We start from the raw sequence: 27,268 nt of genomic DNA on the forward strand, positions 1-27,268 counted from the left end.
GGCATGAATTAATCTAGTCTTGGTGGCCAGTGACACATCCTTACACTTCAAAATCTTTTCTAGCTCCTTCATGGCTGCCCTTCCCAGTCTCAATCTCCTTCTGATCATTAAAGTGCATTATTCAGCATGCGTGAAAGCTAGGGCTGCCAACCTCCAGGTAATAGATCTCCTGCTGTTACAACTGATCTCTAGCCGATAAATTCACCCAGAGAAAATGGCTGCTTTGGCAATTGGACTCTATGGCATTTAAGCCCCTCCCCAAACCCCGCTGTCCTCAAGCTCCGCCCCCCAAATAGCCCACCGATAGCGAAGAAGGCAACCCTAGTGAAAGCGCCCTAATGGACAAATTAGGGTAAAAAGAAAGTAAAGACAAGAGACCCTGGAAAAGATAGTCATGCTAGGAAAAGTTGAAGGCAGCAGGAAAAGAGGAAGACCCAACAAGAGATGGACGGACTCTACAAAGGAAGCCATGGCCCTCAATTTCCAAGACCTGAGCAAGGCTGTCAAAGAGAGGACATTTCAGAGGACACTGATTCATAGGGTCGCCATGAGTCAGAAGCGACTTGACCGCACTTCACACACACACACCGTATTTTGGTCACATTATGCGCAGACAAGAGTCATTGGAAAAGACAATAAGGCTAGGAAAAGTTGACGGCAGCAGGAAAAAAGGAAGACCCAACAAGAGATGGATGGACCTAATAAAGGAAGCCACAGCCCTCAATTTGGAAGACATGAACAAGGCTGTTAAGGATAGGACATTTTGGAGGACATTGATTCATAGGGTCGCCATGAGTCAGAAGCGACTTGACGGCACTTTACACACACAGGGAGAAGGAAAGGCACTCTCAGTTGTGAGGATAAAAAGGTAAAGGTCCCCTGTGCAAGCACCAGGTCATTCCTGACCCATGGGGTGATGTCACATCCTGACGCTTACTAGGCAGACTTTGTTTTATGGGGTGGCTTGCCAGTGCCTTCCCCAGTCATCTTCCCATTACCCCCAGCAAGTTGAGTCCTCATTTTGCCGACCTCAGAAGGATGGGAGGCTGAGTCAACCTTGAGCTGGCTACCTGAAACCAACTTCCGTCGGGATCGAACTCAAGTCTTGAGTGGAGCTTGGGCTGCAGTACTGCAGCTTACCACTCTGCGCCATGGGGCTCCTTAAGGTACATGCCCTTAATTAGGGTACATGCCCTTAAAATCCAATATCCTTGGTCTCAACAGAGGGTGGTCACGCCCATCCCCTTTGCTTCCTTCCCTCAGTAGAAACACCACGCTGGAAACATATAAACAGGTTTTTTTATTGCAGTTTAACGATTCACAAAAGGCACAAGGAAACAGGCTGTTCTGCTGTTAGGATCCTCCTCAGGGCGACGGACTTGGTGCCGAAGATGTGAAGGCTTGTGACGATGTTGATGCTTTATTCCGAGGGAAGTAGTAGCTAAAAAAGAAGGTTAAGGAGTGGTTTTGGAAGGGAGAGTTACAGATACTGTAGACTGCCAAAAAAACTAATCAGTGGGTTCTAGATCAAATCAAGCCTGAACTGACCCTAGAAGGTAACATGACTAAACTGAGGCTGTCGTACATTGGTCACATACATTATGAGAAGACAAGAGTCACTGGAAAAGACAGTCATGCTAGGAAAAGTGGAGGGCAGCAGGAAAAGAGGAAGACCCAACAAGAGATGGATTGACTCAATAAAGGAAGCCACGGCCCTCTGTTTGCAAGATCTGAGCAAGGCTGTCAAAGATAGGAAGTTTTGGAGGACATTGATTCACAGGGTCACCATGAGTCGGAAGCGACTTGACGGCACTTAACACACACACGCACAAGGAGTTACCCTCAAGTCTTGACAATTCCCATCTGTTGACTTCCAGACTTGGGGGATGGGGGTGGGGATTCTGAAGTCCTGGGAGGATAATACTTTGGGGCTTTTGCTCCCATTTTGTGTAACAAAATTCGGTAGGGTAACGGAAGTGGGTCAGTTGGATTTTCAACTCCAGACAGGCTATGGCCCGGCCGTGGCCTCATGCTGAAGTTCTGCTGTATAAGATTATGTAGCTCTCGAAGTAGTCAAGAAAGGTGGAATTAAGCATTTTAATGAAGAACCATGATCTAATTCAATTACACAGTGGCAATCTTAGCATTTTAGAGCCTGAAAAGGCCAGCGTGGTGTAGTGGTTAAGAACGGCAGACTCTAATCTGGTGAACAGGGATTGTTTCCCTGCTCCTCCACATGAAGCCTGCTGGGTGACCTTGGGCTAGTCACAGTTCTCTCCGAACTCTCTCAGCTCCGCCTACCTCACAAAGTGTCTGTTGGGTGGAGAGGAAGGGAAGGCATTTGTAAGCCGGTTTGAGACTCCTTAAAGGTAGAGAAAAGCGGGGTATAAAAACCAACTTCTAATTCAGTCTGCCAAATGCAGGGAATGATGAAGGTTCAACCCCCCAAATTTGGGCTCTGACAGAAACCGCTAGCTATTGGGAGTGTTACAAAAAAATCTCCCGCTTCAGAAGGATACACAAAGGTCGGGATTCCTCTGCTGGCCAAGTATTTTCGAATGAGACGCTCTGTTCCATACCAATTAAAGCCTTTGGTGGCGTAGCCGATGCGAGGAAGGTGGACGCTTGCTGTCAGAGAGAGAAGAAAAGGCTTTCAGAGTGGCTGGTTGAGATGAACCATGATACACTTCAAAATGAACAATTTCCTAGTTACAAAGGGAACCATAGAGTTCCCTGGAAAGGTATGTGGGATGGGAACTGGAAGCTCAATCTGGTGCCCAGTATTAAAAGAGCCTCTCCCCACGTATGTAACCCCAGATGCAAGCAAGAAGCTCTTCTGAAGTGCTCTACCCCAACAGAATCAGGGGCCCATTTCTGCCCTTCAGCAGTTTTCTGGGCAGGGGCAGAAGGCCGCTATACAATAAAAAGGAGGGATCGTCAAATCTCACAGTTGACCCTGGAGAGGAGGATCAAAAACACTTGCTACAGCAGGGACCCCCCCACCCTTTCCTAGCCTGTGGGCACCTTTGGAATTCTGACAAGAGTGGTGGGTACAGCCACAAAATGGCAGCCATAGGAGGTGCGGCCAACCAGAAAGTGGCTGCTGCAGGAGGCAAAATCACACAGAGACGCCAACTAAATAATTAAAAAAAAAATTACACTGAGAAAGTGGCGTGAGAAAGAATAAAACAAATACTGGTGGCAGCTGGGGATGAAGAAAAAAAAGGAGGGGAATAAAACCCAACCTAAAAACAAAAGCTGGGTACCCAAGGTTGGGTGAAAAGAAAATATATATAAGTCTATGTATAAATACTGAAAGTATAATTTATTAGAAGTGCTATGTAAAATTTAAAGGTTGATACCTGCACACATAGTATATGAGAGACTTATACTAACCAGTATTATAACAAGAACCTATTATACCAGATGTTTGAGTAATTGGGAATAGAATTTACAACATATACACATGCCGGGTTGGGTTTGAACTGTTTGTATTTGTATTCATTAATGTCTTTCTGTAAATGTGTGCAGGCTTAAGAAAGGGTTTTAATTAGCCACTGATGAAGGCTCCATAGGCCGAAATGCGTTTGGTATGTGGTTACAGTTATCAACCTCAGGATATGCCACTGTGCTATTTTAATGCTTTTAAATAATTTTACATAGCGCTTCTAATAAATTATACTGTCGGTATTTATACATAGACTTATATATATTTTCTTTTCACCCAAACTTGGGTACCCAGCAGCTGGGGATGAAACATTGTTTTAATGTGCACAGCCAATCAGATCTCCAGTGATCAGTTGGAAGCCATACTGGACAAGAGCATGCCCCTATCCCCTTTCTAAAAACTTCCCCTTTCAGCGAACCCCAGGAAAGGTTGGCCCCACACTGGGGACCCCCGGGCTATGGGCTCCTGTAAGGAGTGACACAATGTGGGGAGAAGCTGCTGTTGCTGGCACTATACGCCTTTACTAAGTCAATACACGAACAGAGAAGGTTGCCATATTATAGTCTCTCTTACAAAGGGCTCTGGGAGAAACCTAACCCTAACCTTTGCCTCCTCACAAGAATTCCATCTCCAGCCTTCCCTAGTCACGTCATGACCTCAAACAAACTGGCAAAATCAATGTCGGCTATACAATGGACATTGGCCAGTTTTGAGAGCCAGCGTGGCGGAGTGGTTAACAGTAGTGGTTTGGAGCGATGGAGTATGATCTGGAGAACAGGGTTTGATTCCCCACTTCTCCACATGAGCGGCGGAGGCTAATCTGGTGAACTGGATTTGTTTCCCCACTCCTACACACGAAGCCAGCTGGGTGACCTTGGGCTAGTCACAGCTCTCTTAGAGCTCTCTCAGCCCCACCTACCACACAGGGTGTCTGTTGAGGGGAAGGGAAGGTGATTGTAAGCTGGTTTGATTCTTCCTTAAGTGGTAGAGAAAGTCGGCATAGAAAAACCAACTCTTCTTCTTCTTCATCAGAACCCTGGTGGATGAGGAGGAGGTTTCCACCAGCCCTGAGGTGAGCAAACTTACCACCCCTTTTCTTGGCTGCCCGATACAGTTTCTTCAATCCCGTTTCCAATTCAGAGAGCTTAATCCCAGACAAATTGTTGGAATGGTCCCGGTGCTGAGCTACGACGAGAGCCAGCTAAGAAGACAGACAGACGGACAAATGCAGAGAGCCAATCAAATAGCTAGAAAAATCACAGCATAAGCTATGGAGGGGCTGTGGCTCAGTGGCAGAGCCTCTGCTTGGCATGCAGAAGGTCCCAGGTTCAATCCCCGGCATCTCCAGTTAAAGGGGCTAGGCAGGTAGGTGATGTGAAAGACCTCTGCCTGAGACCCTGGAGAGCCGCTGCCGGTCAAAGTAGACGATACTGACTTAGATGGAACGAGGGTCTGATTCAATATAAGGCAGCTTCATGTGTTCACAGCTGATTTATGGGGAGGGGCCATGGCTTAACGGTAGAGCATCTGCTTGCCAAGCAGATGCTCTACCACTGAGCCACAGCCCCTCCTCATAAAAGTTACTCTTGCAGCTGAGTTTTACAGTTTGATCCAGGCGCAGCTGCAGTTTTATTTGGCGCTGAACTGGAGGGCCCACGGTTCACGCATCTCATTGCTTCAGTCTGGTGATGGAAATAAAGAGAGACACCCCGAGAGGCTCTTTGCATAGTTACCAAGTCCTGGCCTTTGTTTCTTGATTCTTTGTCATCGATAGGGAATAAAAGCGCTCCTCCCAATGTCAAGTCTGCAAAAACAATTCACAAGAGCAAAAAGAAAGACTTAAGCACAGCAGAAGTGGGTGAATTCCGGGATTTCTACACTTCCTCTGCCTCTTTTGTTATTTATTATGTTTAGCACAGGACCGATCTCCCGCTGACAGGGGGAAGAGAACAAAACCAGCAGACAAGTCATCAGAAGACATGCAAGGAAGAGAAGAACTTTGTGTCGTGTTCAAAGCCCTATACAGTCTGGGCTTCCTTACTGTGTTTGTCTCTGCCTCCAGCGGGAGCCATTTTGTGGTTGCGCCCACCGCCCTGTGTCAGAATTCCAAAGGCGCTCACGGGCTCAAACAAGGATGGGGACCCCTGCTTTAGAGGAAACGAGGATGCTTCCAGCACAGAAGCAAATGCACCACTCAGTGGACAGCAACTGTTCCTGGGTTTTACTCATCCCACTAGCAATTTAATGCTGACTGGCTCTATTTTAGGATAGAAGAAGAAGAAGGGTTGGTTTTAATATGCCGACTTTCTCTACCACTTAAGGGAGACTCAAACCGGCTGGCAATCACCTTCTCTTCCCCTCCCCACAACAGACACCCTGTGAGGTGGGTGGGGCTGAGAGAGCTCTAAGAGAACTGTGACTAGCCCAAGGTCACCCAGCTGGCTTCCTGTGGAGGAGTGGGGAAACGAATCCAGTTCACCAGATTAGCCTCCGCCGCTCATGTGGAGGAGCGGGGAATCAAACCCGGTTCTCCAGACCAGACTCCATCACTCCAAACCACCCCTCTTAACCACTACACCATGCTGGAAGAGATAGCAACTTCCCTTCCAGGATACCCCAACCATGGCGAACTTGAGAGAGAGACAGGCTTGGTTTCAGTCTCGTCTCCCCCACCCTGAATGACAGAATCACTCTACCCCCATCTGACTTACCGTCCATCTTTCCGGCTAGCTCATACACTTTCCTCGGCTGGTCAGAGCGATTCTCCAGAGCTGTGAATAAACCTCCTCTTCCCCAACGGCCGGAGTCGTCTGAAGCAAAAGATACACGAGAATATTTTCTCAATGGCTGAATATGCGGGGATGGCCAAATTATCCAACTTCGTGAAAGGCAGAACGATGGAAGAATTTCAGAAGAAATGGGCATTTTATTTTGATTACACAAAGTAATAGTAGATTTTAATGTATAATGTATAAAGGGGCAGGCATGACAATAAAGATAAAAGTAATAAGAATATTAAGGTGGTAGCAACAAGTATTTAGGGGATAATCCAATTAGAGCGGTAAAGAAGGTATAAAAGCAAAAGATAGTAGGGTAAGAAGACTTGTATTAAGTATTAAACATTATTATTGTTTTATTAAATAGCTTGGAAAGTATTAAGCATTAAGTATGAGTACCATTTAGATAGATAACTTGGGAAGCAGCGGGAATAATAGTAAAGGTGTTAAGTTGAATTTTGATTAAACAAATGATAAGTAAGATATTAGCGATTAATTCAAAATGTAATCCCTGAAAGATGGTACACATTGTATGTTTGTGACTGGTAGGTGTTAGTTTGTTTGTAAAACTTAAATAAAAAATTATTAAAAAGCGAATATCCTTCTCATTTCCAAAGCAGCTTATCAAGTCACAAGGTTCAAGGCAGACCTTGGCTCAGACATCCATCCAGTCCCACGCACAGCACCCCTGGGGTATGCTACCCTTCCCCACCTACCGACACAGTGTATGACGATGGCGTCCTCTTCTCCTGCTCTGGGGTGGGTGACATCGCCCATGACGTACTGAATGGCGCTCAGTTCCGGATCTGCGTAGTCCAAGTCCACCTCTGGCCTCTGCCCCTCCCCTTCCTCCTCGCTGCTCTCCTCCGACTCAAGGCAGCAGGATCGGTACTGATTTGCTTCCCACCAGGCCGTCCTGCAAGAGGGCGACAGAAGACCATTCAGAGGTTGAGGAACAGACCCCATTTTGCAGGAGCAATGCATGATGCAGTATAGTGACCGTCAGAAACGTGGTGAATGTTGAGATTCACCAGTGATACCGTGACCATGGTTGTATGTTGACATTCACCAGTAAGCATTACCGCAATCATCAGAAACATGGTGAATGATGACATTTACCAGTAAGCGTTACTGTGACCCTCAGAAACGTGGTGTGTGTTGGCATTCACCAGTAAGCATTACCGTGACCCTCAGAAACATGGTGAATGTTGACATTCACCAGTAAGCATTACCGTGACCCTCAGAAACATGGTGAATGTTGACATTCACCAGTAAGCATTACCGTGACCCTCAGAAATGTGGTGTGTGTTGACATTCACCAGTAAGCATTACCATGACCCTCAGAAACATGGTGAATGTTGACATTCACCAGTAAGCATTACCGTGACCCTCAGAAACATGGTGAATGTTGACATTCACCAGTAAGCATTACCGTGACCCTCAGAAACATGGTGAATGTTGACATTCACCAGTAAGCGTTACTGTGACCCTCAGAAACATGGTGAATGTTGACATTCACCAGTAAGCATTACCGTGACCCTCAGAAACATGGTGAATGTTGACATTCACCAGTAAGCATTACCATGACCCTCAGAAACATGGTGAATGTAGACATTTACCAGTAAGCGTTACCGTGACCCTCAGAAACATGGTGAATGTTGACATTCACCAGTAAGCATTACCGTGACCCTCAGAAATGTGGTGTGTGTTGACATTCACCAGTAAGCATTACCGTGACCCTCAGAAACATGGTGAATGTTGACATTCACCAGTAAGCATTACTGTGACCCTCAGAAACATGGTGAATGTTGACATTCACCAGTAAGCGTTACTGTGACCCTCAGAAACATGGTGAATGTTGACATTTACCAGTAAGCGTTACCGTGACCCTCAGAAACATGGTGAATGTTGACATTTACCAGTAAGCGTTACTGTGACTCTCAGAAACATGGCGAATGTTGACATTCACCAGTAAGCGTTACTGTGACCCTCAGAAACGTGGTGTGTGTTGACATTCACCAGTAAGATTCAAAGAAGCCCAGGTAGAACTATCAGAAAAGCCTGACAATTACTAGTAAATATCCAGCCAACTGATAGCCTTCAGTATATGACCACCACCGCTCAGGCCACTACAAAACTGAACTGGGGAGCCCGTGGGCCGTACTTCTCCTGGCGTTCAGCTTCTGCCTTCTTCCGCCTTTTTTCTTCCTTCAGCTGGGCCTTCTTTGCCACTGCCTCCTGCAGTTTTCTCCGCCGGGCTTCCAGCTCTTCTGGACTCAGCTTACGCTTTTTCTTACTGGGTCCTGCTGGCATGCCCGTGGCGAGAATCTGGCGGGGGAAAGGAATTCACAGCACTGTTTTCTATCTCCCGTTGCTCTCCCGTCCCCCTTCATCCAGCACAAGATCAGTCTGCTCGCTCCCTCTAGTCCATGGCTTCTCAACAAGCGGGGAATTCTCCCCTGGGGGGATTTTAGGGTTTCGGGGTGGTGGGGGGAATTGGGACCACTATTCAGCAAAGAGTGATGTCCTGTAGATTATGCACAATCTGTAAAATTGTAGTTTGTTTTTAATTGAATCTGCGACATTCAATAAAGTTTATTACTATCTTGGGAAGGGGGAATTATATTCTGAACAATGCTGAAAGGAGGGAATGGAGCAAAAAAGGTTGAGAACCCCTGGCCTAGTCAGCTCCCCACAGATTCATGGGGCTCCTAGTTGCGCCCACTACCCTGTGCCAAAATTCCAAAGGTGCCAGCAGGCTCAAAATGGCTGGAAACCCCTGCTGTACAGACCGGAATCACCCCTAGACCACTGGCCTCCAGCCTGTCGGTCGGAGAACCGCCCCCACCCCCGTCCCCTACAGAGCTGCCAATTTTGTGATGCCTTTTGGAAGGACCCGCTGCGGATGCATACGTGTGAACAGCCAGGCGCCGCGCTGCATTTGATCCAGACCCTTACATTTGCCTTCTTTCGGAGGGCTCTTCCTTCTTCTTCAAGGACTTTCTGCAGGTCTAACAGCTGTTCGAAGGCCTTCTGATCCTCTCGGCTGGGGTCCTTGGAGTAGTCTTTGCCTTCATACAGGTACATGTGGCCTGAAAAGATAAAGGAACTCAAAATGAACCGGTGAGATCACAACTGGATTCTGATCAAGAGCGAGAACAGCATCAGTTTTCATTTCATAGAATCAGAGAGTCGGAAGGGGTCATAGAGACCATCTAGTCTAACCGCCTGCTTGAAGCAGGATCAGCCTAAAGTATCCCTGACAAGTGCTTGTCCAGCCTCTGCTTAAAGACTGCCAGTGAGGGGGAGCTCACCACCTCCCTAGGGAGCTGATTCCATTCTCAAACAACTCTTACTGTAAAAACTGAAGTGGTCATGAAGTGGTCATGGGCTGTGATAGGAACTAAGGTTTGTAAATCTTGTATTTCTCTGAAAAATACTATATCTTATTTAACCAAGTTCCCCAAGCACTGATACAAACTTTGAATTTTAAAAATTCCTTTTTATTGTAGTAACGTCAGTAATAAAAAAAAAAGAAAAAATAGAATATAAAATCGCAAAAATATATGAGAGTTGGTTATATGAAAAATATAAAACTTTTTCCTAATATATCCAGCCTGGATATTTCCTGCCACAATTTAAACCCATTGTTGCGAGTCCTGTCCTCTGCTGCCACCAGGAACAGCTCCCTGCCCTCCTCTAAGCGACAGCCCTTCAAATACTTAAGGAGAGCAATCCTGTCCCCCCTCAACCTCCTCTTCTCCAGACTAAACATTCCCAGGTCCCCCAGCTTTTCCTTATAGGGAAACTTAGAATCACAGAATCATAGAGTTGGAAGGGGCCATACAGGCCATCTGAGCCAACCCCCGGCTTAATGTAGGATCAGCCTAGAGCATCCCTGACAATTGTTTGTCTAGCCTCTGCTTAAAGACTGCCAGCTCACCACCTCCCTAGGGAGCTGATTCCACTGTCGAACAACTCTTTCTGTAAAAAATGTTTTCCTAATATCCAACCAGTACCCCTCCTCCCGTAATTTAATATTATTACGAGTCCTGTCCTCTGCTGCCAACAGGAAGAGCTCCCTGCCCTCTAAGTAACAGCCCTTCAAATACTTCAAGAGAGCAATCATGTCCCCCACTCAACCTCCTCTTCTCCAGACTAAACATTCCCAACTCCCTGAGCCTTTCCTCAAAGGGCTTGGTCTCCAGGCCCCCGATCATCCTCGTCGTTCTTCTCTGCACCCTCTCCATTCTGTCCACATCCTTTTTGAAGGTTTGCTCTAAGCAGTCTGGAATTCTGAAAGGGAGACCTTTATGGAATGGGGTGGGTGCCTCTCCTTTTGGGGGTTAGGGGGGTTGTAGAAGTAGATAAGAGGGACTGCTGAGGAGGAGCCAAGGAATTAAGAGCGATCCCAATTCGGATCCCACTGGAATTTTTAAATCAACAACATACTTTCGGGTTGTTGGTCTTCGTCTCCCTCTGCGGGTGGAAGCACAGGATCCATGACCCATTCCCCTCCTCTGGTTTCCCCAAGGACGCATCCCAGGTCCACCTCACAGAGGGGGCTTCCGTCCAAGGACAACAGTCGATCCAAACCAAATTTTAGAATTTCACTCAGCTTAAAAAAGAAAAAAAAAAGGATGAAGGTTAAAGGCTTCGGCATCAGATACCCCAAGTGCTTCTAGAATGATGTTCGTCTACACCCCTTTGGGAACCACTGGCGACTTTCTCTACCACATAAGGGAGACTCAAACCAGCTTACAATCACCTTCCCTTCCCCTCCCCACAACAGACACCCAGTGAGGTGGGTGGGGCTGAGAGAGCTCTAAGAGAGCTGTGACTAGCCCAAGGTCACCCAGCTGGCTTTATGTGTGGGAGTGGGGAAACCAACCTGGTTCACCAGATTAGCCTCCGCAGCTCATGCGGAGGAGTGGGAAATCAAACCCGGTTCTCCAGATCAGAGTCCAAACCACCACTCTTAACCACTACACCATGCTGGCTTCTACAGGGCAGGACGAGGGCACTGCATTCCAAAGTGCCAACTGGGGCTTGCTGTACCTGCTCCTCAGCCGCCCCCTGTGTCTTCTGGGCTCCGAGTGCGAACTGGCCCCCTTCGATGACAGCGCTGGTGAGCTGCAGCTTCGAGACGGCCCGTCGGAAGATTATTTCTTCGACCGTGTCTCTTCCGATCAAGCGGATTATTTTCACAGGCCTTGCAAAGCACATGGGAAAATGGCGATTGAATGCAACAGTTTGTATTAGAAACGGCTGCCTAACGCATTATATCCTGTCCTCTTTATAAAGAGCCCGGAACTAAATTTCTTGCAGCACTTTTAAAGGACCTAAATCTAGTTTCACATTCAGAGAAGTTACTCTTTCTCCTCTCAGACACCGGTCCAGTATTTCCTATAGAGTGTTACTCTTTGCCTTAGCAGCCAAGAAAATTCGGGTTAAAGCTAATCAGGGCATTTAACGCATTTAATGACTAGCATTTTTTGGTCGGACTCTTTCAGTGTTATTATTTATAACTACGTCTTATATGACAGATTGCAATTGTCTTCGGCTGCAAACAATAAACTTTATTGTGTCGTATCTGGACACAGATCTGTCCCCCTCCCTTACTTGTCTTGGCCAATCCGGTGGGCTCTGGCGGATGCCTGCAAGTCATTTTGCGGGTTGAAGTCACTGTCCACAAAGACAACGGTGTCTGCTGCCGTGAGATTCATGCCGACTCCACCTTGGAAGATAAGAGAAAGATCCCCTTAATGTAATAATAATAAAAAAATTTAACAAAAGCTCCAGATTTAAAACAATGATTCAATACAACAGAATAAAAGTCGACAGTTTTACGATGGCTTTACTATCGTTCCCTGAGTCTTAGGGAAGAGACAGAAGTGAGAAGAACAGGAGCTGATCCTGAGTCCACATGAGGCTGCCTTATACTGAATCAGACCCTCGGACCATCAAAGTCAGTATGGTCTGTTCAGACCGGCAGCGGCTCTCCAGGGTCTCAGGCAGAGGTCTTTCACATCACCTACTTGCCTAATCTCTTTAACTGGAGATGCCGGGGACTGACCCTGAGACCTTCGGCATGCCAAGTAGATGCTCTCCCACTAAGCCATGGTCCCTCTCCATGGCTCTCCAGGGTCTCAGGCAGAGGTCCTTCACATCACCTACAAGCCTAGTCCCTTTAACTAGAAATGCCGGGGATTGAACCGGGGACCTTCTGAATGCCAAACAGATGCTCTACCACTGAGCCACAGCCCCTCCCCGATCTTCTCTGTGTGGAGGGAAGCTGGTGGGTTTTCACGGAGAACGCAGCACTGTATCTTAAGAACGGTGCAGAACTACTGTTTCAGTTCAGCTTCTGGCCAACAGCAGAAAGAGAGGAGACAGCGTAGTGTAGTGGTTAAGAGCGGTGGTTTGGAGCGGTGGACTCTGATCTGGAGAACCGGGTTAGATTCCCTACTCCTCCAAATGAGCAGCGGATGCTAATCTGGTGAACTGGGTTGGTTTCCCCACTCTACACATGAAACCAGCTGGGTGACCTTGGGCTACTTAAGAGCTCTCCCAGCCCTACCTACCTCACAGTTCAAAGTTCCACCTCACCTGCCCGGGTGCTTAGAAGGAAGATGAAGATGGGTTGTGCCCCAAAGTTCTTAACGGCAAGGTGTCTCTCTTCACCGCGGACGGACCCATCCAGACGCTCATAGCTGTATCCTTTGCAATTACAAAATAATAACTGATTTATTATTTGCTTCTTTTCTGACCCGCTTTTCTCCCCGATGGGAACCCAAAATAGCTCACGTTGTTCTCCTCTCCTCTATTTTATCTTCAGCTGAATGAGGCGATGCCCATGGGAGGCAGGCGGCGCCACACTGAACACCAGAGCAACTACGAAGGACAGGGTAAGGGCCAAAGGCTTTCTCAAAGGAGAGCCAGCGTGGTGTAATGGTTAAGAGCAGTGGTTAAGCTGAAGAACTGGGATTGATTCCCCACTCCTCCACATGAGCAGCGGATTCTAATCTGGTGGACCAGGTTTGTTTCCTCACTCCTCCACATGAAGCCTGCTGGGTAACCTTGGGCTAGTCGCGGGTCTCTCTGAACTCTCTCAGCCCCACCTACCTCACAAGGTGTCTGTTGTGGAGGGGAGGTGATTGTAAGCTGCTTTGAGACTCCTTAAAGGTAGAGAAAAGCGGGGTATAAAAACCAGCTTCTTCACCTGCTACTCCTTTGGCATCATGGAAAGTAAACTTATGAACACATGAATTTACGTTACAGCCTTCAAATCCCCTCAAGGAGGAGGAGAAGAAGGAGAAGAAGAGTTGGTTTTTATATGCCGACTTTCTCTACCACTTAAGGGAGACTCAAACGGGCATACAATCACCTCCCCTTCCCCTCCCCACAACAGACACCCTGTGAGGTAGGTGGGGCTGAGAGAGCTCCAAGAGAACTGTGACTAGCCTTCGTGTGCAGGAGTGGGGAAACAAACCCAGTTCATCAGACTAGCCTCCGCCATTCATGTGGAGGAGTGAAGAATCAAACCCGGTTCTCCAAATCAGACTCCACCGCTCCAAACCACTGTTCTTAACCACTACACCACGCTGACTCTTGAAGCTCACTGTAGGAGGTTTTGGATCAACCATTCTCTCTTACCTAACCCAACTCACAAGGCTGCTGTGCAAATAAGGGAGAATCCTTTACATCCCCTTCCCCCAAGCTCTTTGAAAGAACGGTGGGATAAAAAGGGACTGGCTGATCACTGCCACTTTGTACGAAGGGCTTGCGCCAAAGGTCACACAGGGCAGGAAGCAATGCCCCAGTTCTCCACAGCCCAGATGTCACACCCCACCATGAACGGCCTTGCCACAACCTCAGATAGGAGGGAAGAAAAACGCAAGTCTGCACATACAGAGGAGGGTGCCGAGTTGTTTCCTGTGGCCCCAGAAAGTCGGACCAGAACCAACGGGTTGAAATTCAATCAAAAGAGTTTCCGTCTAAACATCAGGAAGAACTTTCTAACAGAGCGGTTCCTCAGTGGAACAGGCTTCCTTGGGAGGTGGTGAGCTCTCCTTCCCTGGAGGTTTTTAAGCAGAGGCTAGATGGCCACCTGTCAGCAATGCTGATTCTATGACCTGAGGCAGATGATTAGAGGGAGGGCACCTCAGCCATCTTCTGGGCATGGAGTTTGGGGTCGCTGGGTGTGTGTGTGGGGGAGGTAGTTGTGAATTTCCTGCATTGTGCAGGGAGGTGGACTAGATGACCCTGGTGGTCCCTTCCAACTCTATGATTCTACACGTTCAGATACACTCTCTCATTTGTTACTGAAGGCTGTACTTTGTCACTGAAGGAGGATTCTGGGGCCAAATCCCTGCACCAAGGCATGGCTTGCCATATTACAGGTGGGAGCTGGAGATCTTCTCAAATTCCAATTGAGCTCCAGGTGACAGAGATCAGTTCCCCCTGGAGAAAATGGCTGCTTTGGAGGGTGGACAGTATGGCTGTATACTCTACTTCCTTCCCCAAAACCTGCCTACCTCAGGGCTGACCCCCAAATCTCCAGGAATTTCCCAACCCTGACCTGGCAACCTTTCTCTTAGTCTGATCAACCTGTATTTTTGTGTTCAATGCAACAAAGATTTAGGAAGACAATCAGAGATCTTGGTTGGTGCAAGTGATCAACTGAAGGATTTCCCTCCCTGCGGCCACCGAAAGGAATTGTACCCGACATGCCCAGAAAAGGAAGCATTTACCTCTATAATCCATGTAGTCCTGTAGAATGTCCAGCATTCGAGTCATCTGGGAAAACAGCAACACCCGATGGCCCCTGAAACAAGAGAGGAAGAAAAGATCCCGAGTTCAAATCTACTGCCTGTGTGGCAAAACCAAGGCAGACTTAAGGGGGCAATCCGTCTTCCTTGGAAGCAAGTCCCACTGAACTCAGTGGCACTTCTTGCTAAGTAAAGAAACAAAGGATTAGGCCATGAGAGGGGGAGTCCATCAAAAGTCCAGACTCGTCACAGAGTTGCTCCATGAACAACTGCAGAAGCACATGTAAATATTTTTAAAAGCTCTTATGGGGGGGGTGAGTTAAACGAACGACACATACACAAAGCACAGGAAACAAAAATTTCCCCCACCTCCCCGTGGCTTCAGAATTCCCACCTCCACATCCACCTAAAGGAAGAAGAGTTGGTTTTTATATGCTGACTTTCTCTTAATGAAGAATTACTTAAGGAAGAATCAAACTGGCTTACAATCACCTTCCCCTCCCCACAACAGACACCCTGTGAGGTAGGCGAGGCTGAAAGAGCTGTGACTAGCCCAAGGTCACCCTGCTGGCTTCATGTGCAGGGGTGGGGAAACAAATCCAGTTCACCAGATTAGCCTCCGCCGCTCATGTGGAGGAGTGGGGAATCAAACCCGGTTCTCCAGATCACAGTCCACCAATCCAGACCGCCGCTCTTAACCACTATACCACGCTGGCTCTGTTCAAACATCCTGTTTGATTTCAATAGGATCCAAGAACGGTTAAGTTCTGAATGGATCACGCCCTGAGTTTTTTAGTGGATTTCACTGTCAGATTTAAAATAATGTCAAAAAGTCTGAGCAACTACAGAGTTGCAGACAACATTTTTTTAATTCCCCATACTTCCTCTGTGCAGCTGCTGTACAAAGTTTTAAAAATACGATTGTTGCATCTGAACTGTCACCAAAGCCCCCGCCTCACATGAGCCAGCCCTTTGTGAAGTGAGCTGTGGCTCACGAAAGCTCATACCCTACCAGAAAATATTCTTGTTAGTCTTTAAGGTGCTAGTGGACTCTTGCCCTTTTCTACTACTGCAGACAGACTAACACGGCTACCCACTGTGAACAGCCCTTTGTTGTGAGTGTGAGCCTGAAGACAAAGAGGACTGGTTTGGTTGTGCGCTCAGATCCTCCTCTGTGCCCACTTAGAGTGACGCAATTTAAGAAGGATGCAGACAAGCTGGAACGTGTCCAGAGGAGGGCAAGGAAGATGGAGAGGGGTCTGGAGACCAAGTCCTATGAGCAAAGGTTGAAGGAGCTGGGTATGTTTAGCCTGGAGAGGAGAAGACTGAGAGGGGACACGATAACCATCTTCAAGTACTTGAAGGGCTGTCATATAGAGGAGGGTGCCGAGTCGTTTTCTGTTGCCCCAGAAGGTCGGACCAGATGAGAGGGGGGGCACCTTGGCCATCTTCTGGGCATGGAGCGGGGGTCCCTTGTGTGTGTGTGTGTGGGAGGTAGTTGTGAATTTCCTATGTTGTGCAGGGGGTTGGACTAGATGACCCCTGGTGATCCCCTTCCAACTCTATGATTCTATGAACATACCCAGTATGGAGGAACGAGAGAAGCTTGTCCAATAAGCTCAGTTTCCCACTGACGTCCACGAGATGGTCCCCAATGACAAAGGGCTCCGGTTCAACCCCTGGAAGAGAAAAGACATTTGGATAAAAAATAATTCCCCTGAATCCCCAGAATTCACCATGAGAGGTGGTGGTGGTGGTGGTGGAAAGTGCCGGCAAGCCGCAAGCGATGTATGGCGACCCTTCATGGGGTTTTCAAGGCAAGAGAAAATCAGAGGTGGTTTGCCGTTGCCTGCCTCTGCCTAACAACCCTGGACTTCCTTGGTGGTCTCTGTCAGCTAAGGCTTTCTGGATTTCTGCCTCTGCCCTTCCCCCCCGGCATCTGCACCACAATGGAGACCCGCCCGAGTAATCGCTAGTATGATACCAGGTCCCACAGAACAATGCCTGGGAGCCCTGGAGATCGTCTAGCTATTACACGCGTTATATTCTTGTATGCGTTTTCTTAAGTAGTTACTGGCAGTTTACTTCCGTATTGTCTCCTTGTATCTGAACTATCAAGACAACTCTGCCGCTCCTCGTCCTTTTGTATTGTACCCTGAACATAATCAACCCCATTGTATGTACCCTATAAATGTACCAGTATTTCCCCATGTCTGTATTCTAGCCTTACGTTTCTATGCTGAACTTGCTGGCTTTCTGAATAAAACTTTAAACTTGCGACTACGTCTGGAGTGAAGTTCCCTATGCAAGAAACGTGACAAGGTGCTGAGGTCTGACAGTCTCCCATCCAAGCACTAACCAAGGCCGACCCTCCTCAGCTTCTGAGATCTGATGGGATCAGGCTAGTTTAACCCATCCAGATCAGGGCATCAAGAGAGTAAAGAGGTAAAGGCCCCCCGTGCAAGCACCGGGTCATTCCTGACCCATGGGTCAGGATGTAACAACCCGACGTTTCCAAGGCAGACCTTTGTTTACGGGGTGGTTTGCCAGTGCCTTCCCCAGTCATCTTCCCTTTACCCCCAGCAAGCTGGGTCCTCATTTTACCGACCTCGGAAGGATGGAAGGCTGAGTCAACCTTCAGCTGGCTACCTGAAATCAACTTCCATTGAGATCGAACTCAGGTCGTGAGCAGAGCTTTTGACTGCAGTACTTTAGAGAGGGTTACCTCTAAATTAAAGCATTCTAAGCATAGCACTTTGTGGAGGGGCCACGGCTCCGTGGTTATGATGGATGCTTTCCAGTTCTCCAATGAAAGGGTCTCAGCTGGGCTGCTTAGCTTGGAAAGAAGGCGGTTAAGGAGAAATATGATAGAGGCCGATAAAATTATGCATGGTATGGAGGGAGCGGACAAGGAGAAGCTTTTCTCCCTCTCTCATAATACTAGAACGCGGGGTCATCTGCTGAAGTAGGAGGGTGAGAGATTCAAAACAGAGAAAAGGAACTATTTCTTCACACAATGCGTAGTTAAATTGTGGAACTCCCAGCCCCAAGATGTGGTGACGGCCGCCAACCTGGAAGGCTTTAAGAGGGGAGTGGACATGTTCATGGAGGAGAGGGCTATCCATGGCTACTAGTCAAAATTATTACTAGTCACGATGCATACCTATTCTCTCCAGGATCAGAGGAGCATGCCTATTCTATGAGGTGCTGTGGAACACAGGCAGGATGGTGCTGGTGCAGTTGTCTTGTTTGTGGCTTCCTGGGGGCACCTGGTTGGCCACTGTGTGAACAGACTGCTGGACTTGATGGGCCTGGGTCTGATCCAGCAGGGCCTTTCTTATGTTCTCTCTGCCTGAGACTTGCCTCTTTCAGCTGAATGCCCAGAAAGGACTGGGTAAGCGCACCTCCCTCCAGGTCTCAATCCACACTCCTCTTGAGGGGCAGCTTTGCAGTTTCCCCTCCTGGTGCCACGGAACCAATCCTTCCTTCCCCTTTTCTCTTTCAATAGGCTCAGGTGCCCTTCAGATCTGTTCGCATCAGCAACTCCCTTACCGTCAAACAGGTACGGGTGGGCGACACATTTCCGGAGCTGAATCAAGATATTCTGGAGCTTCGTTTTCTTCCCCGTGTCATTTTCAAATGCACCTGAAATTTCAGGAAAAAGAGACCCGCACTGATAAACTCTGCACTTAATCACTTGAGCAGGAGTCCCCAATGTGGTGCCTTTGGCCATCATGCTGCCTGCTGACCCCTTTCCTGATGCCCGCCACGGGTTTTTAGAAAGTGGGCAGGGCTTTTGCCCAGCAAGCTTGATTGGCTGGGCATATTTTTAAGAATGTTGCTTTGGTAGCAACTGCCACCACAACGCAAGGATCTTCACTGTGTGTCCGGAGGAAAGCTGCGGCAGAAATTTTGTGCCCGGTTCTGCTTCCTGGGGCAGCCCTTTTATGGATGTGCTTACCACACTGTGTCAGAATTTCAAGGGTTGTCCACAGGGTCCAAGAGGTTGGGGGGGATCTATAAAATTATGTGTGGTGTGGAGAGAGTGGCCAGGGAGAAGCTTTTCTCCCTCTCCCATAATACCAGAACGTGGGGGTTGTCTGCTGAAGCTGGAGGGGGAGAGATTCAAAACAGATAAAAGGGAGTATTTCTTCACCCAACGCATAGTTAAATGGTGGAACTCCCTGCCCCAGGATGTGGTGATGGCTGCCAACTTGGAGGGCTTGAAGAGGGGAGTGGACATGTTCATGGAGGAGAGGGGTATTCATGGCTACTAGTTAAAATGGATACCAGTCATGATGCATACCTATTCTCTCCAGGATCAGAGGAGCATGACCATTATATTAGGTGCTGTGGAACACAGGCAGGACAATGCTGCTGCAGTCGTCTTGCTTGTGGGGGCTTCCTGGAGGCACCTGGTTGACCACTGCATGAACAGACTGCTGGACTTGATGGGCCTTGGTCTGATCCAGCAGGGCCTTTCTTATGTTCTGAACTCCACCTTCCACCCTAAAACCCCTTCCCCTTGTTACGTCCATGTTTTTGTTTTTGACTGACAGCTTCCAAAGTCCTTCATTGGCTCCGCTTACCCAGGTCCTTCATCAAGATCGCCTTATACAGCTTCCTCTGCACCGCCGACATGCCGTGGTACAGGACCAGCTCTGCCTTCTGTGGGAGATCGGCCGCCACTTCCGCTTTCACCCTCCGGAGCAAGAAAGGCCGAAGAAGAGCGTGGAGCTCCGTGGCTGCGTAAGAAGAATGAGAAGATGCTGTCAGGAGTGTGGCATTCAAAGGCCACGGCTCTCTCTCAGAATTCTCCCCTCAGTATTTGGCACCGTGCTGGGCCACAGACCGGACGGGTTTCAAGGCCCAGGTAAAGGCTCTGAGGGGCATTTCTTGGAGGGTCGCATTCAAAAGCCCCGAGGCCTCAACAATGCCAGCCAGAGAGAGCGGCGCCACAACCGTCACATCTTTCGGAAGCCTGCATGCGTTCAACAAGACACCTTGGCTGCAAGGGTGTGGAAAGAAGAAGAATTGGTTTTTTATATGCCAATTTTCTCTACTTTTTAAGGAGAGTCAAACCGGCTTACAATCTCCTTCCCTTCCTCTCCCCAAACAGACACCTTGTGGGGTAGGTGGGGCTGAGAGAGTTCGGAGAGAACTGTGACTGGCCCAGGGTCACCCAGCAGATGACAGAGATCAGTTCCGCCTGGAGAAAATAGCTGCTTTGGAGGGATCTCTGTTATCTGGTCCCAGGTTCAATCCCCGGCATCTCCAGTTAAAGGGACCAGGCAAGTAGGTGATGTGAGAGACCCCTGCCTGAGACCCTGGAGAGCCGCTGCCCGTCTGAGTAGACCATACTGACTCTGATGGACCGAGGGTCTGGTTCAGCGTAAGGCAGCTTCATGTGTTCATGCTCTGGGCCCGCCCCTCTCCGGAGGGCCCGTGGTCTACCAGCTGCCCCCTTGGCCTCCACAGGAGAATCCAGCAGAGACAGGGTGAGGAGCGGAGGCATGTGGTGGGAGGCAATTTTGTTCGAGTGGGAGGAATGCCACCGCGGGGGGGACGAGACGGCCCTCACCTGCTTTGCTCTCCTTTTTGATTCCGTGGTAACAGCCCACAAATTCCTCCGCTTGCGCTTCGGGGAATACGTCCGGTTCAATAAAAGTCAGCAGGGCGTATAACTCCTGGAGGCTGTTCTGAATCGGAGTCCCCGTCAGCAGGAGCCTGAAGTCCACCGAAAACTGAAAGAAACCCAGAACGTGCGTGCTGTAAGCAGTGCCGGAAGACAGTTCCTTAGCAGCTAGATATTTGTAGCAGGGAAAGGAGGTAAGGCAAAGTCAGACCATCGATTTTGCAGAGGAAGACAAGTCAGAAGTATGAACTGCCTTCCTTTGCTCAGAAAACTTGCCAAAGCCAGGGTTTTCTGAGGGAATTTAATGCTGATAGCAGATGGGGGTTGGGCGGGGAGGACAGCAACTAAATTTCAGTCATAATATATTTTGGTAACTTTGTGCATGGTCCCTCTCCAGTCACACCACCTCTTATGGGCCCCCGCGGTGCTTTTTACCTTAGAAAGCGTTCTGTGAAGCAACGATTCCTGATTCTTCAGCCGGTGGGCTTCGTCCACCACGAGGCACGCCCAGTTAAAACTGAACACAAAACGCACGTTTCAGAAGAGAGAAACTGGAAAAGGACCCCCCAAGATCAGGCACTTCCACTCTTGAGACGCTCCCCCTTTTTTCTGATCTGGAGAACCGGGTTCGATTCCCCACTCCTCCACATGAGCGGTGGACTCTGATCTGGTGAACTGGATTTGTTTTCCCCACTCCTCCACACGAAGCCAGCTGGGTGACCTTGGGCTAGTCACAGTTCTCTCCAAACTCTCTCAGCCCCACCGACCTCACAGGGTGTCTGTTGTGGGGAGGGGAAGTGGATTGTAAGCCGGTTTGATTCTTCCTTAAGTGGTGGAGAAAATCGGCATATCAAAACAAACTCTTCTTCTTCTTCGACGTTGAAATGCCACCCTACTTTAGCTCCAGCAGTTAGAAACAAGCCCAAATGGGCAGGAAAGTGTCTATTGCTGTCTTGGCCAGGGTACCCAGAACCTGAAACTTCCATGCAGGCAGAACGGTGGGGAGAAGGCAGCCAGGTGCCTTTACGGGCGTCCGAACGCACTCACCTTTTCAGGAACGTGGCATCTCTGAGGCACAGCTGCAGATCGAGAAAAGGAAAGGACGGTGTTATTACTAAAGGGTCGCGATAGGAAAAGTGCCAAAAGTTGGCACTCGCAGGGCAAGAAGCAAAAGAACCAAAAAGAGGTGGATGGAACTGGAATTAGACCGGTGGCCCCATACGATACCACCCGCATGGGATTCAGTATAATCCAAGACAGATTAGCTACATTTAAAAAGTATTACGCTGCTATACTTCTCAAGAAACTGTATTTAGGTTTAACAGGACAGCTGTTTTATTTAGAGTAAAGGATCCCTCTTTGCCTCAGAGCCAACCCCACGCGCTAACTGTTTGGTCATTCTACTGAATATAGCTGAGCCACCCTGTTCTTTAGGTCCAACTAAGGGCCCCATGGTGCAGTGTTAAGCTGCAGTACTGCAGTCATGACCTGAGTTCGATCCCGACGGAAGTCGGTTTCAGGTCGCTGGCTCAAGGTTGACTCAGCCTTCCATCCTTTCGAGGTTGGTTAAATGAGAACCCGGCTTGCCGGGGGTAAAGGGAAGATGACTGGGGAAGGCACTGGAAAACCACCCCACAAACAAAGTCTGCCTTGGAAACGGCGGGATGTGACGTCACCCCATGGGTCAGGAATGACCCGGTGCTTGCACAGGGGGCTACCTTTACCTTTACTAAGGGCCTTTGGTTACAGGGAAAATAAGTAGGGAATGCTAAGCCCTACACAGTCTGGGACCGTGGTATCTTCGGGTCCAACTCTCCTGGTATACCCCTAGAAAAGCATTACGATCATCTGCTAATAATCTACCGGTGGTCCCCGGCCCTCAGAGCGTGCGGCTGTCCTCGAGGAGAGCCAGGGCTTTCTCAGCCCTGGCTCCAGTCTGGTGGGATGCTCTGTTTGGTGACACCAGAGCCGAGCGGGACCATAAGGAGTTCCGCAGGGCCTGTAAGACAGAGCTTTCCCGCCTGGCCTGAAGTTGAGGACAGCCGAGGATATTACAACTGCTGGCCTCCCTAATCTCCCCCCCCCCATGTGTATATAAGATCGACTTAAGGGGATGCCTACCTCTTTGCTTGGCCAATATGTCCGGACTGTTACGCCATCTTTGGATTTTGTTTGTTTTAATTGGGTTTCATTGTTATAAGTTTTAATATTGCTGGTATAATTTTTTAAAAAACTCTTTCAGTTTATTTTATAACAACAACAAAATAAAAATGTAACGGTAGGTTAAACGTTGTACAGTTGAGATATGTTTCAATACTCAGTTCCAATATATGTTCCGATATTATATACATCGGTACTTTTTATAGAAATCATACCATTTGTTGTATTCACTTTCCTTTCCTTTCCCCCTTAGAAGCTCCTTGATCCATTGATCTTGAGCAGCATAAATCTAATGTTTGAGGGATATAAGGACTGAAACAAATCTTGCCACTGACAATGCAGCCTTGGGATCCCGGTCACTTAATAAAAAAGGAATTATGTCAGACCCAGAGGGATTAGATTTATATGTTAAGAGGGGAGAGATACAACGTCCTCATGAAAGCGGAATTCCAAGGGGGCCTGAGCTAGTGAATCGACAGAGCCAGAAGAGCAAGGACAGGCCCTGTCTGGGTATGGTGTATTCAAAAGCCTGCCTTGCATAACCATAGAGGGGTTAGCATTCAGTCTGGCTAAACAGAAGGCTCTAGAAAGACGAGGGGTTGTCAAATAGTAAGTATAAGCAGGCAAACCACGTGGTGGTGGTATTCCGAAAAACTGAGATGAACAAATGCGGCAAGCACGAAAAATAGTGCTGTTGCAAATTGTATTCACTTAGCAGAACTTGATAAATGCAAATCGTACGATAGTTTTCGTGGGCATCGTTTACTCCGCGATGCCCCCTTCCCCATGTATTCTAGAAAAGGCAGCCATCTATTTTTAAAAGTTTGTAGAGTAAGATAAGTTATTTATTACTTTCAGTTGTGAAGATACCTGATCTAAAATTAAAAGGTTCTGTGCCTTCTCAGCTGGTATGATGTAACCCGCCCTGAGCTGGCTTTGGCTGGGGAGGGCAGGCTAGAAATCACAAAATAAATAAATACATAAATAAGGACAAGGAGGCAGCATAACACATGTCACTTCAGAACACGACAGAGAGGAGTCATTACAAGATTTACACGTAAGGGTTCTCACAGGAAAGGAGCAAAACGTGACATGCCTTGATTCATATTTTAGTTGCTGGCGGCTACCCCCCAAAAAATACACCCACTTCTGCTCAGCCCTTGAGCTCAAGAAAATAAGCAAAAGGGAAGTGCGCCACCACAACCGAATCGGAGACAGTGGACAAAACAGATACTGTCAAGACGTGTGCCTCAGTAGAAGAACGGCAGACAGCATGCCTCCGGAGACACTGCCAAGTACCTCATAAGTAGTCAGGAGAACGTGGAAACGGTCCCTGGCCCTCAGGTCCTCTTGGAGCTGTGCCCGTTCTTCCTTATCCCCTGCGTATGCCACGAAGGAAAGGCTGGGAGAAAATCTATTTCAGGGGTGAAGAAGTAATGTTGAGCAAGATATAAAAATGCACAGCTTTACTCAGACTCTAGAACAGGGGTGTCAAATGTAAGGCCTGGGGGGGGGTTGGATCAGGGCCCTTGAGAGCACTTATCTAGCCCGAGAGCCGGCCACCCTCCCCCACTCTCGATCCGGGTCAGGGCATTTTACAGCATGAGCACATTTATATGTGCGGCAGCTTAACCGAATGAATTTTAATTGCTGCATTGCTGGTTTTGTAATCATGCGGCCCCTAATATAATGGGCCTGCTCCTCTGATTCTGGAGAGAACAGGTGTGTATCATAAGAACTTAAGAAAAGCCCTGCTGGATCAGACCAAGGTCCCTCAGGTCCAGCAGTCTGTTCACACAGTGGCCAACCAGGTGCCTCTAGGAAGCCCACAAGCAAGACGGCTGCAGCAGCACCATCCTGCCTGTGTTCCACAGCACCCAAGGTAACAGGCATGCTCCTCTGATCCTGGAGAGAATAGGTGTGCATCATGACTAGCATCCATTTTTACTAACAGCCATGGGTAGCCCTCTCCTCCGTGAACATGTCCACTCCCCTTAAAGCCTTCCAAGTTGGCAGCCGTCACCACATCCTGGAGCAGGGAGTTCCACCATTTAATTCTGTGTTGTGTGAAGAAATACTTCCTTTTCTCTGTTTTGAATCTGTCACCCTCCAGCTTCAGCAGATGACCCTCCGCGTTCTGGTATTATGAGAGGGAGAAAAGCTTTTCCCTGTCCACTCTCTCCAAACCACGCATAATTTTATAGACCTCTGTCATGTCACCCCTTAACTGCCTACTTTCTCAGTTAAACAGCCCTAAGTGTTTCAGCCGCTCCTCACAGGGCAGTTGCTCTAGCCCTGATGAGCAAAGAGGTGACACGTAGAGGCCTTTTACTGCACGGCTGCTATATGGGTTTTCTGGAAGCATACGCTACGGAATGAGGACAACCTAATATGCCTATCACAGCATTACTGACCCGTGTCTGAACATACCTACGTTGCACTTCCAGAATCATTAGGATGTCCTTAACGTCATCTAGAAGCATCCTAAGACCCTAGTGCTTTCCTGGACAGGACTGTGTGAAGGAAAGGCAGGACATAAGACAACTGATATTCTGGGGCTTAAAGCCTCTTCGTTTCGGACTGATTTGTGAAATAACAGGAGTTTGCCAAAGCTTACTTTTCCAATTCTTCCTTCCAGTTGTTTAGCACAGAAAGAGGGCAAAGGATCAAAAAGGGCCTCTTTTTAAGCTTCCTGCTTAAGACGACAAGCAGAGAAATAGCCTGGAATACAAAGAGAGACATGCAAAGGGTGGCGGTTATTGACAGTCTCCACTTGCCTCCTCAGAGTATATTTTTAAAAATATTTATCTCCCGCATTTCCTTGCAAGGTGGCGAGGCAGCTCACAAAAGAACATACAGCTGGCGTGGTGTAGTGGTTAGAGCGGGGTGTCAGACATAAGGCCCGAGGGCTGGGTCCGGCCCCTTGAGAACTCTTATTCAGCCAGCGAGCCAACCAAGGCTCCCAATTTGGGCTGGCAAGGCATGGCCCGGCCCAGCCAAGTGACATTTATGTCATATCCGGCCCTCGCAACAAATGAGTTCGACACCCCTGGGTTAGAGCGTCGGACTAGGACCTGGGGTGGCCAGGATTGAATCCCTGCTCTGCCAGGCGACCCTGGGCCTGTCACAATCTCCCAGCCAGCCTACCTCGCCAGGTTGCTGTTGTTAAGACCACGTCACTCCAGGCTTGGGGTTCCTCTAACCTGCTTCCAATTGGCTTTACAGTTCTGCATGGCCCGAGACCAACATACCCTAAAGACTGCCTTTCCCCAGCTGTGAGCGAGAGGTCTTTAAGCACACGGTGTGGCAGGCAAGTGGGTCTGGGAGTGGTCGGGGCCTGGCAGAGAAACGCTGCCTTGAACGCTCGAAAAGGTGGAAGAGACCCAGGAAGAAACACGGGAGGTGGTGGGCTCTCCTTCCCTGGAGGTTTTAAAGCAGAGGCTAGACGGCCATCTGTCAGCAATGCCGATTCTGTGAACTAAGGCAGATCATGGGAGGGCCGTGGCTCAGTGGCAGAGCCTCTGCTTGGCATGCAGAAGGTCCCAGGTTCAATCCCTGGCATCTCCAGTTAAAGGGACTAGGCGAGCAGATGATGTGAAAGACCCCTACCTGAGACCCTGGAGAGCCGCTGCTGGTCTGAGTAGACAATACTGACTTTGATGGACCAAGGGTCTGATTCAGTATAAGGCAGCTTCATGTGTTCATGAGAGGGAAGGCAGAAATGTTTTCATCAACGTTTGGCTCTCGTGGCCCTTCCCTGCATGCCCAGGGTAGTGATGATCGCCACTTTGGGGTCAGGAAGCAATTTTTCTCCAGGCCTGGAAGGTGCTACCCCCCCCCCTTTTTGCCATCTTCTGGGCATGGAGTAGGGTGTCACTGGGGATATGTTTAGCCTGAAGAGAAGAAAACTGAGAGGGGACACGATAACCATCTTCAAGTCCTTGAAGGGCTGTCATATAGAGGAGGGTGCCGAGTTGTTTTCTGTTGCCCCAGAAGGTCGGACCAGAACCGACGGGTTGAAATTAAATCAAAAGGGTTTCCGTCTAGACATTAGGAAGAAATTTCTAACGGTTAGAGCGGTTCCTCAGTGGAACGGGCTTCATGGGGAGGTGGTGGGCTCTCCTTCCCTGGAGGTTTTTTAGCAGAGGCTAGATGGCCATCTGTCAGCAATGCTGATTCTATGACCCTTAGGCAGATCATGAGAGGGAGGGCATCTTGGCCACCTTCTGGGCATGGAGTAGGGGTCACTGGGTTTGTGGAGGGGAGGGAGGTAGTTGTGAATTTCCTGCATTGTGCAGGGGGTTGGACCAGATGGCCCTGGTGGTCCCTTCCAACTCTATGATGCTGTTCTACGATACCAGAAGCAGGAGAGAAGCGAGACGTACCTGGCACGTCTTCCCAAGACCCATTTCGTCCCCCAGGATGGAGCCGTGCTGAGAGCCATGGCAGCCCACCAACCAGCTGACTCCTTCCAGCT

The 27,268-nt window shown here is 48.7% G+C and overlaps 1 protein-coding gene across 1 annotated transcript; it reads right to left on the reverse strand.

The window, feature by feature from the left end:
• Window positions 1–1,365: 1,365 nt before the first annotated feature.
• Window positions 1,366–27,268, reverse strand: CHD1L (chromodomain helicase DNA binding protein 1 like). Its single transcript, XM_056848334.1, has 23 exons — window positions 27,177–27,268; window positions 25,409–25,512; window positions 24,091–24,205; window positions 21,679–21,710; window positions 21,067–21,148; window positions 20,578–20,740; window positions 19,586–19,741; window positions 18,549–18,641; window positions 16,579–16,675; window positions 14,979–15,052; window positions 12,835–12,945; window positions 11,848–11,962; window positions 11,284–11,437; window positions 10,678–10,843; window positions 9,823–9,828; window positions 9,184–9,317; window positions 8,390–8,553; window positions 6,942–7,141; window positions 6,160–6,258; window positions 5,182–5,252; window positions 4,535–4,649; window positions 2,520–2,628; window positions 1,366–1,441 (listed from the first exon to the last, which is right to left on the reverse strand). Exons 1-23 carry the CDS (start codon window positions 27,198–27,200, stop codon window positions 1,366–1,368), a joined length of 2,460 nt encoding a protein of 819 aa, XP_056704312.1. The 5' UTR covers window positions 27,201–27,268.

The sequence above is a fragment of the Euleptes europaea genome, chromosome 4, assembly GCF_029931775.1.
Source record: "Euleptes europaea isolate rEulEur1 chromosome 4, rEulEur1.hap1, whole genome shotgun sequence".
NCBI lineage: Eukaryota > Metazoa > Chordata > Lepidosauria > Squamata > Sphaerodactylidae > Euleptes > Euleptes europaea.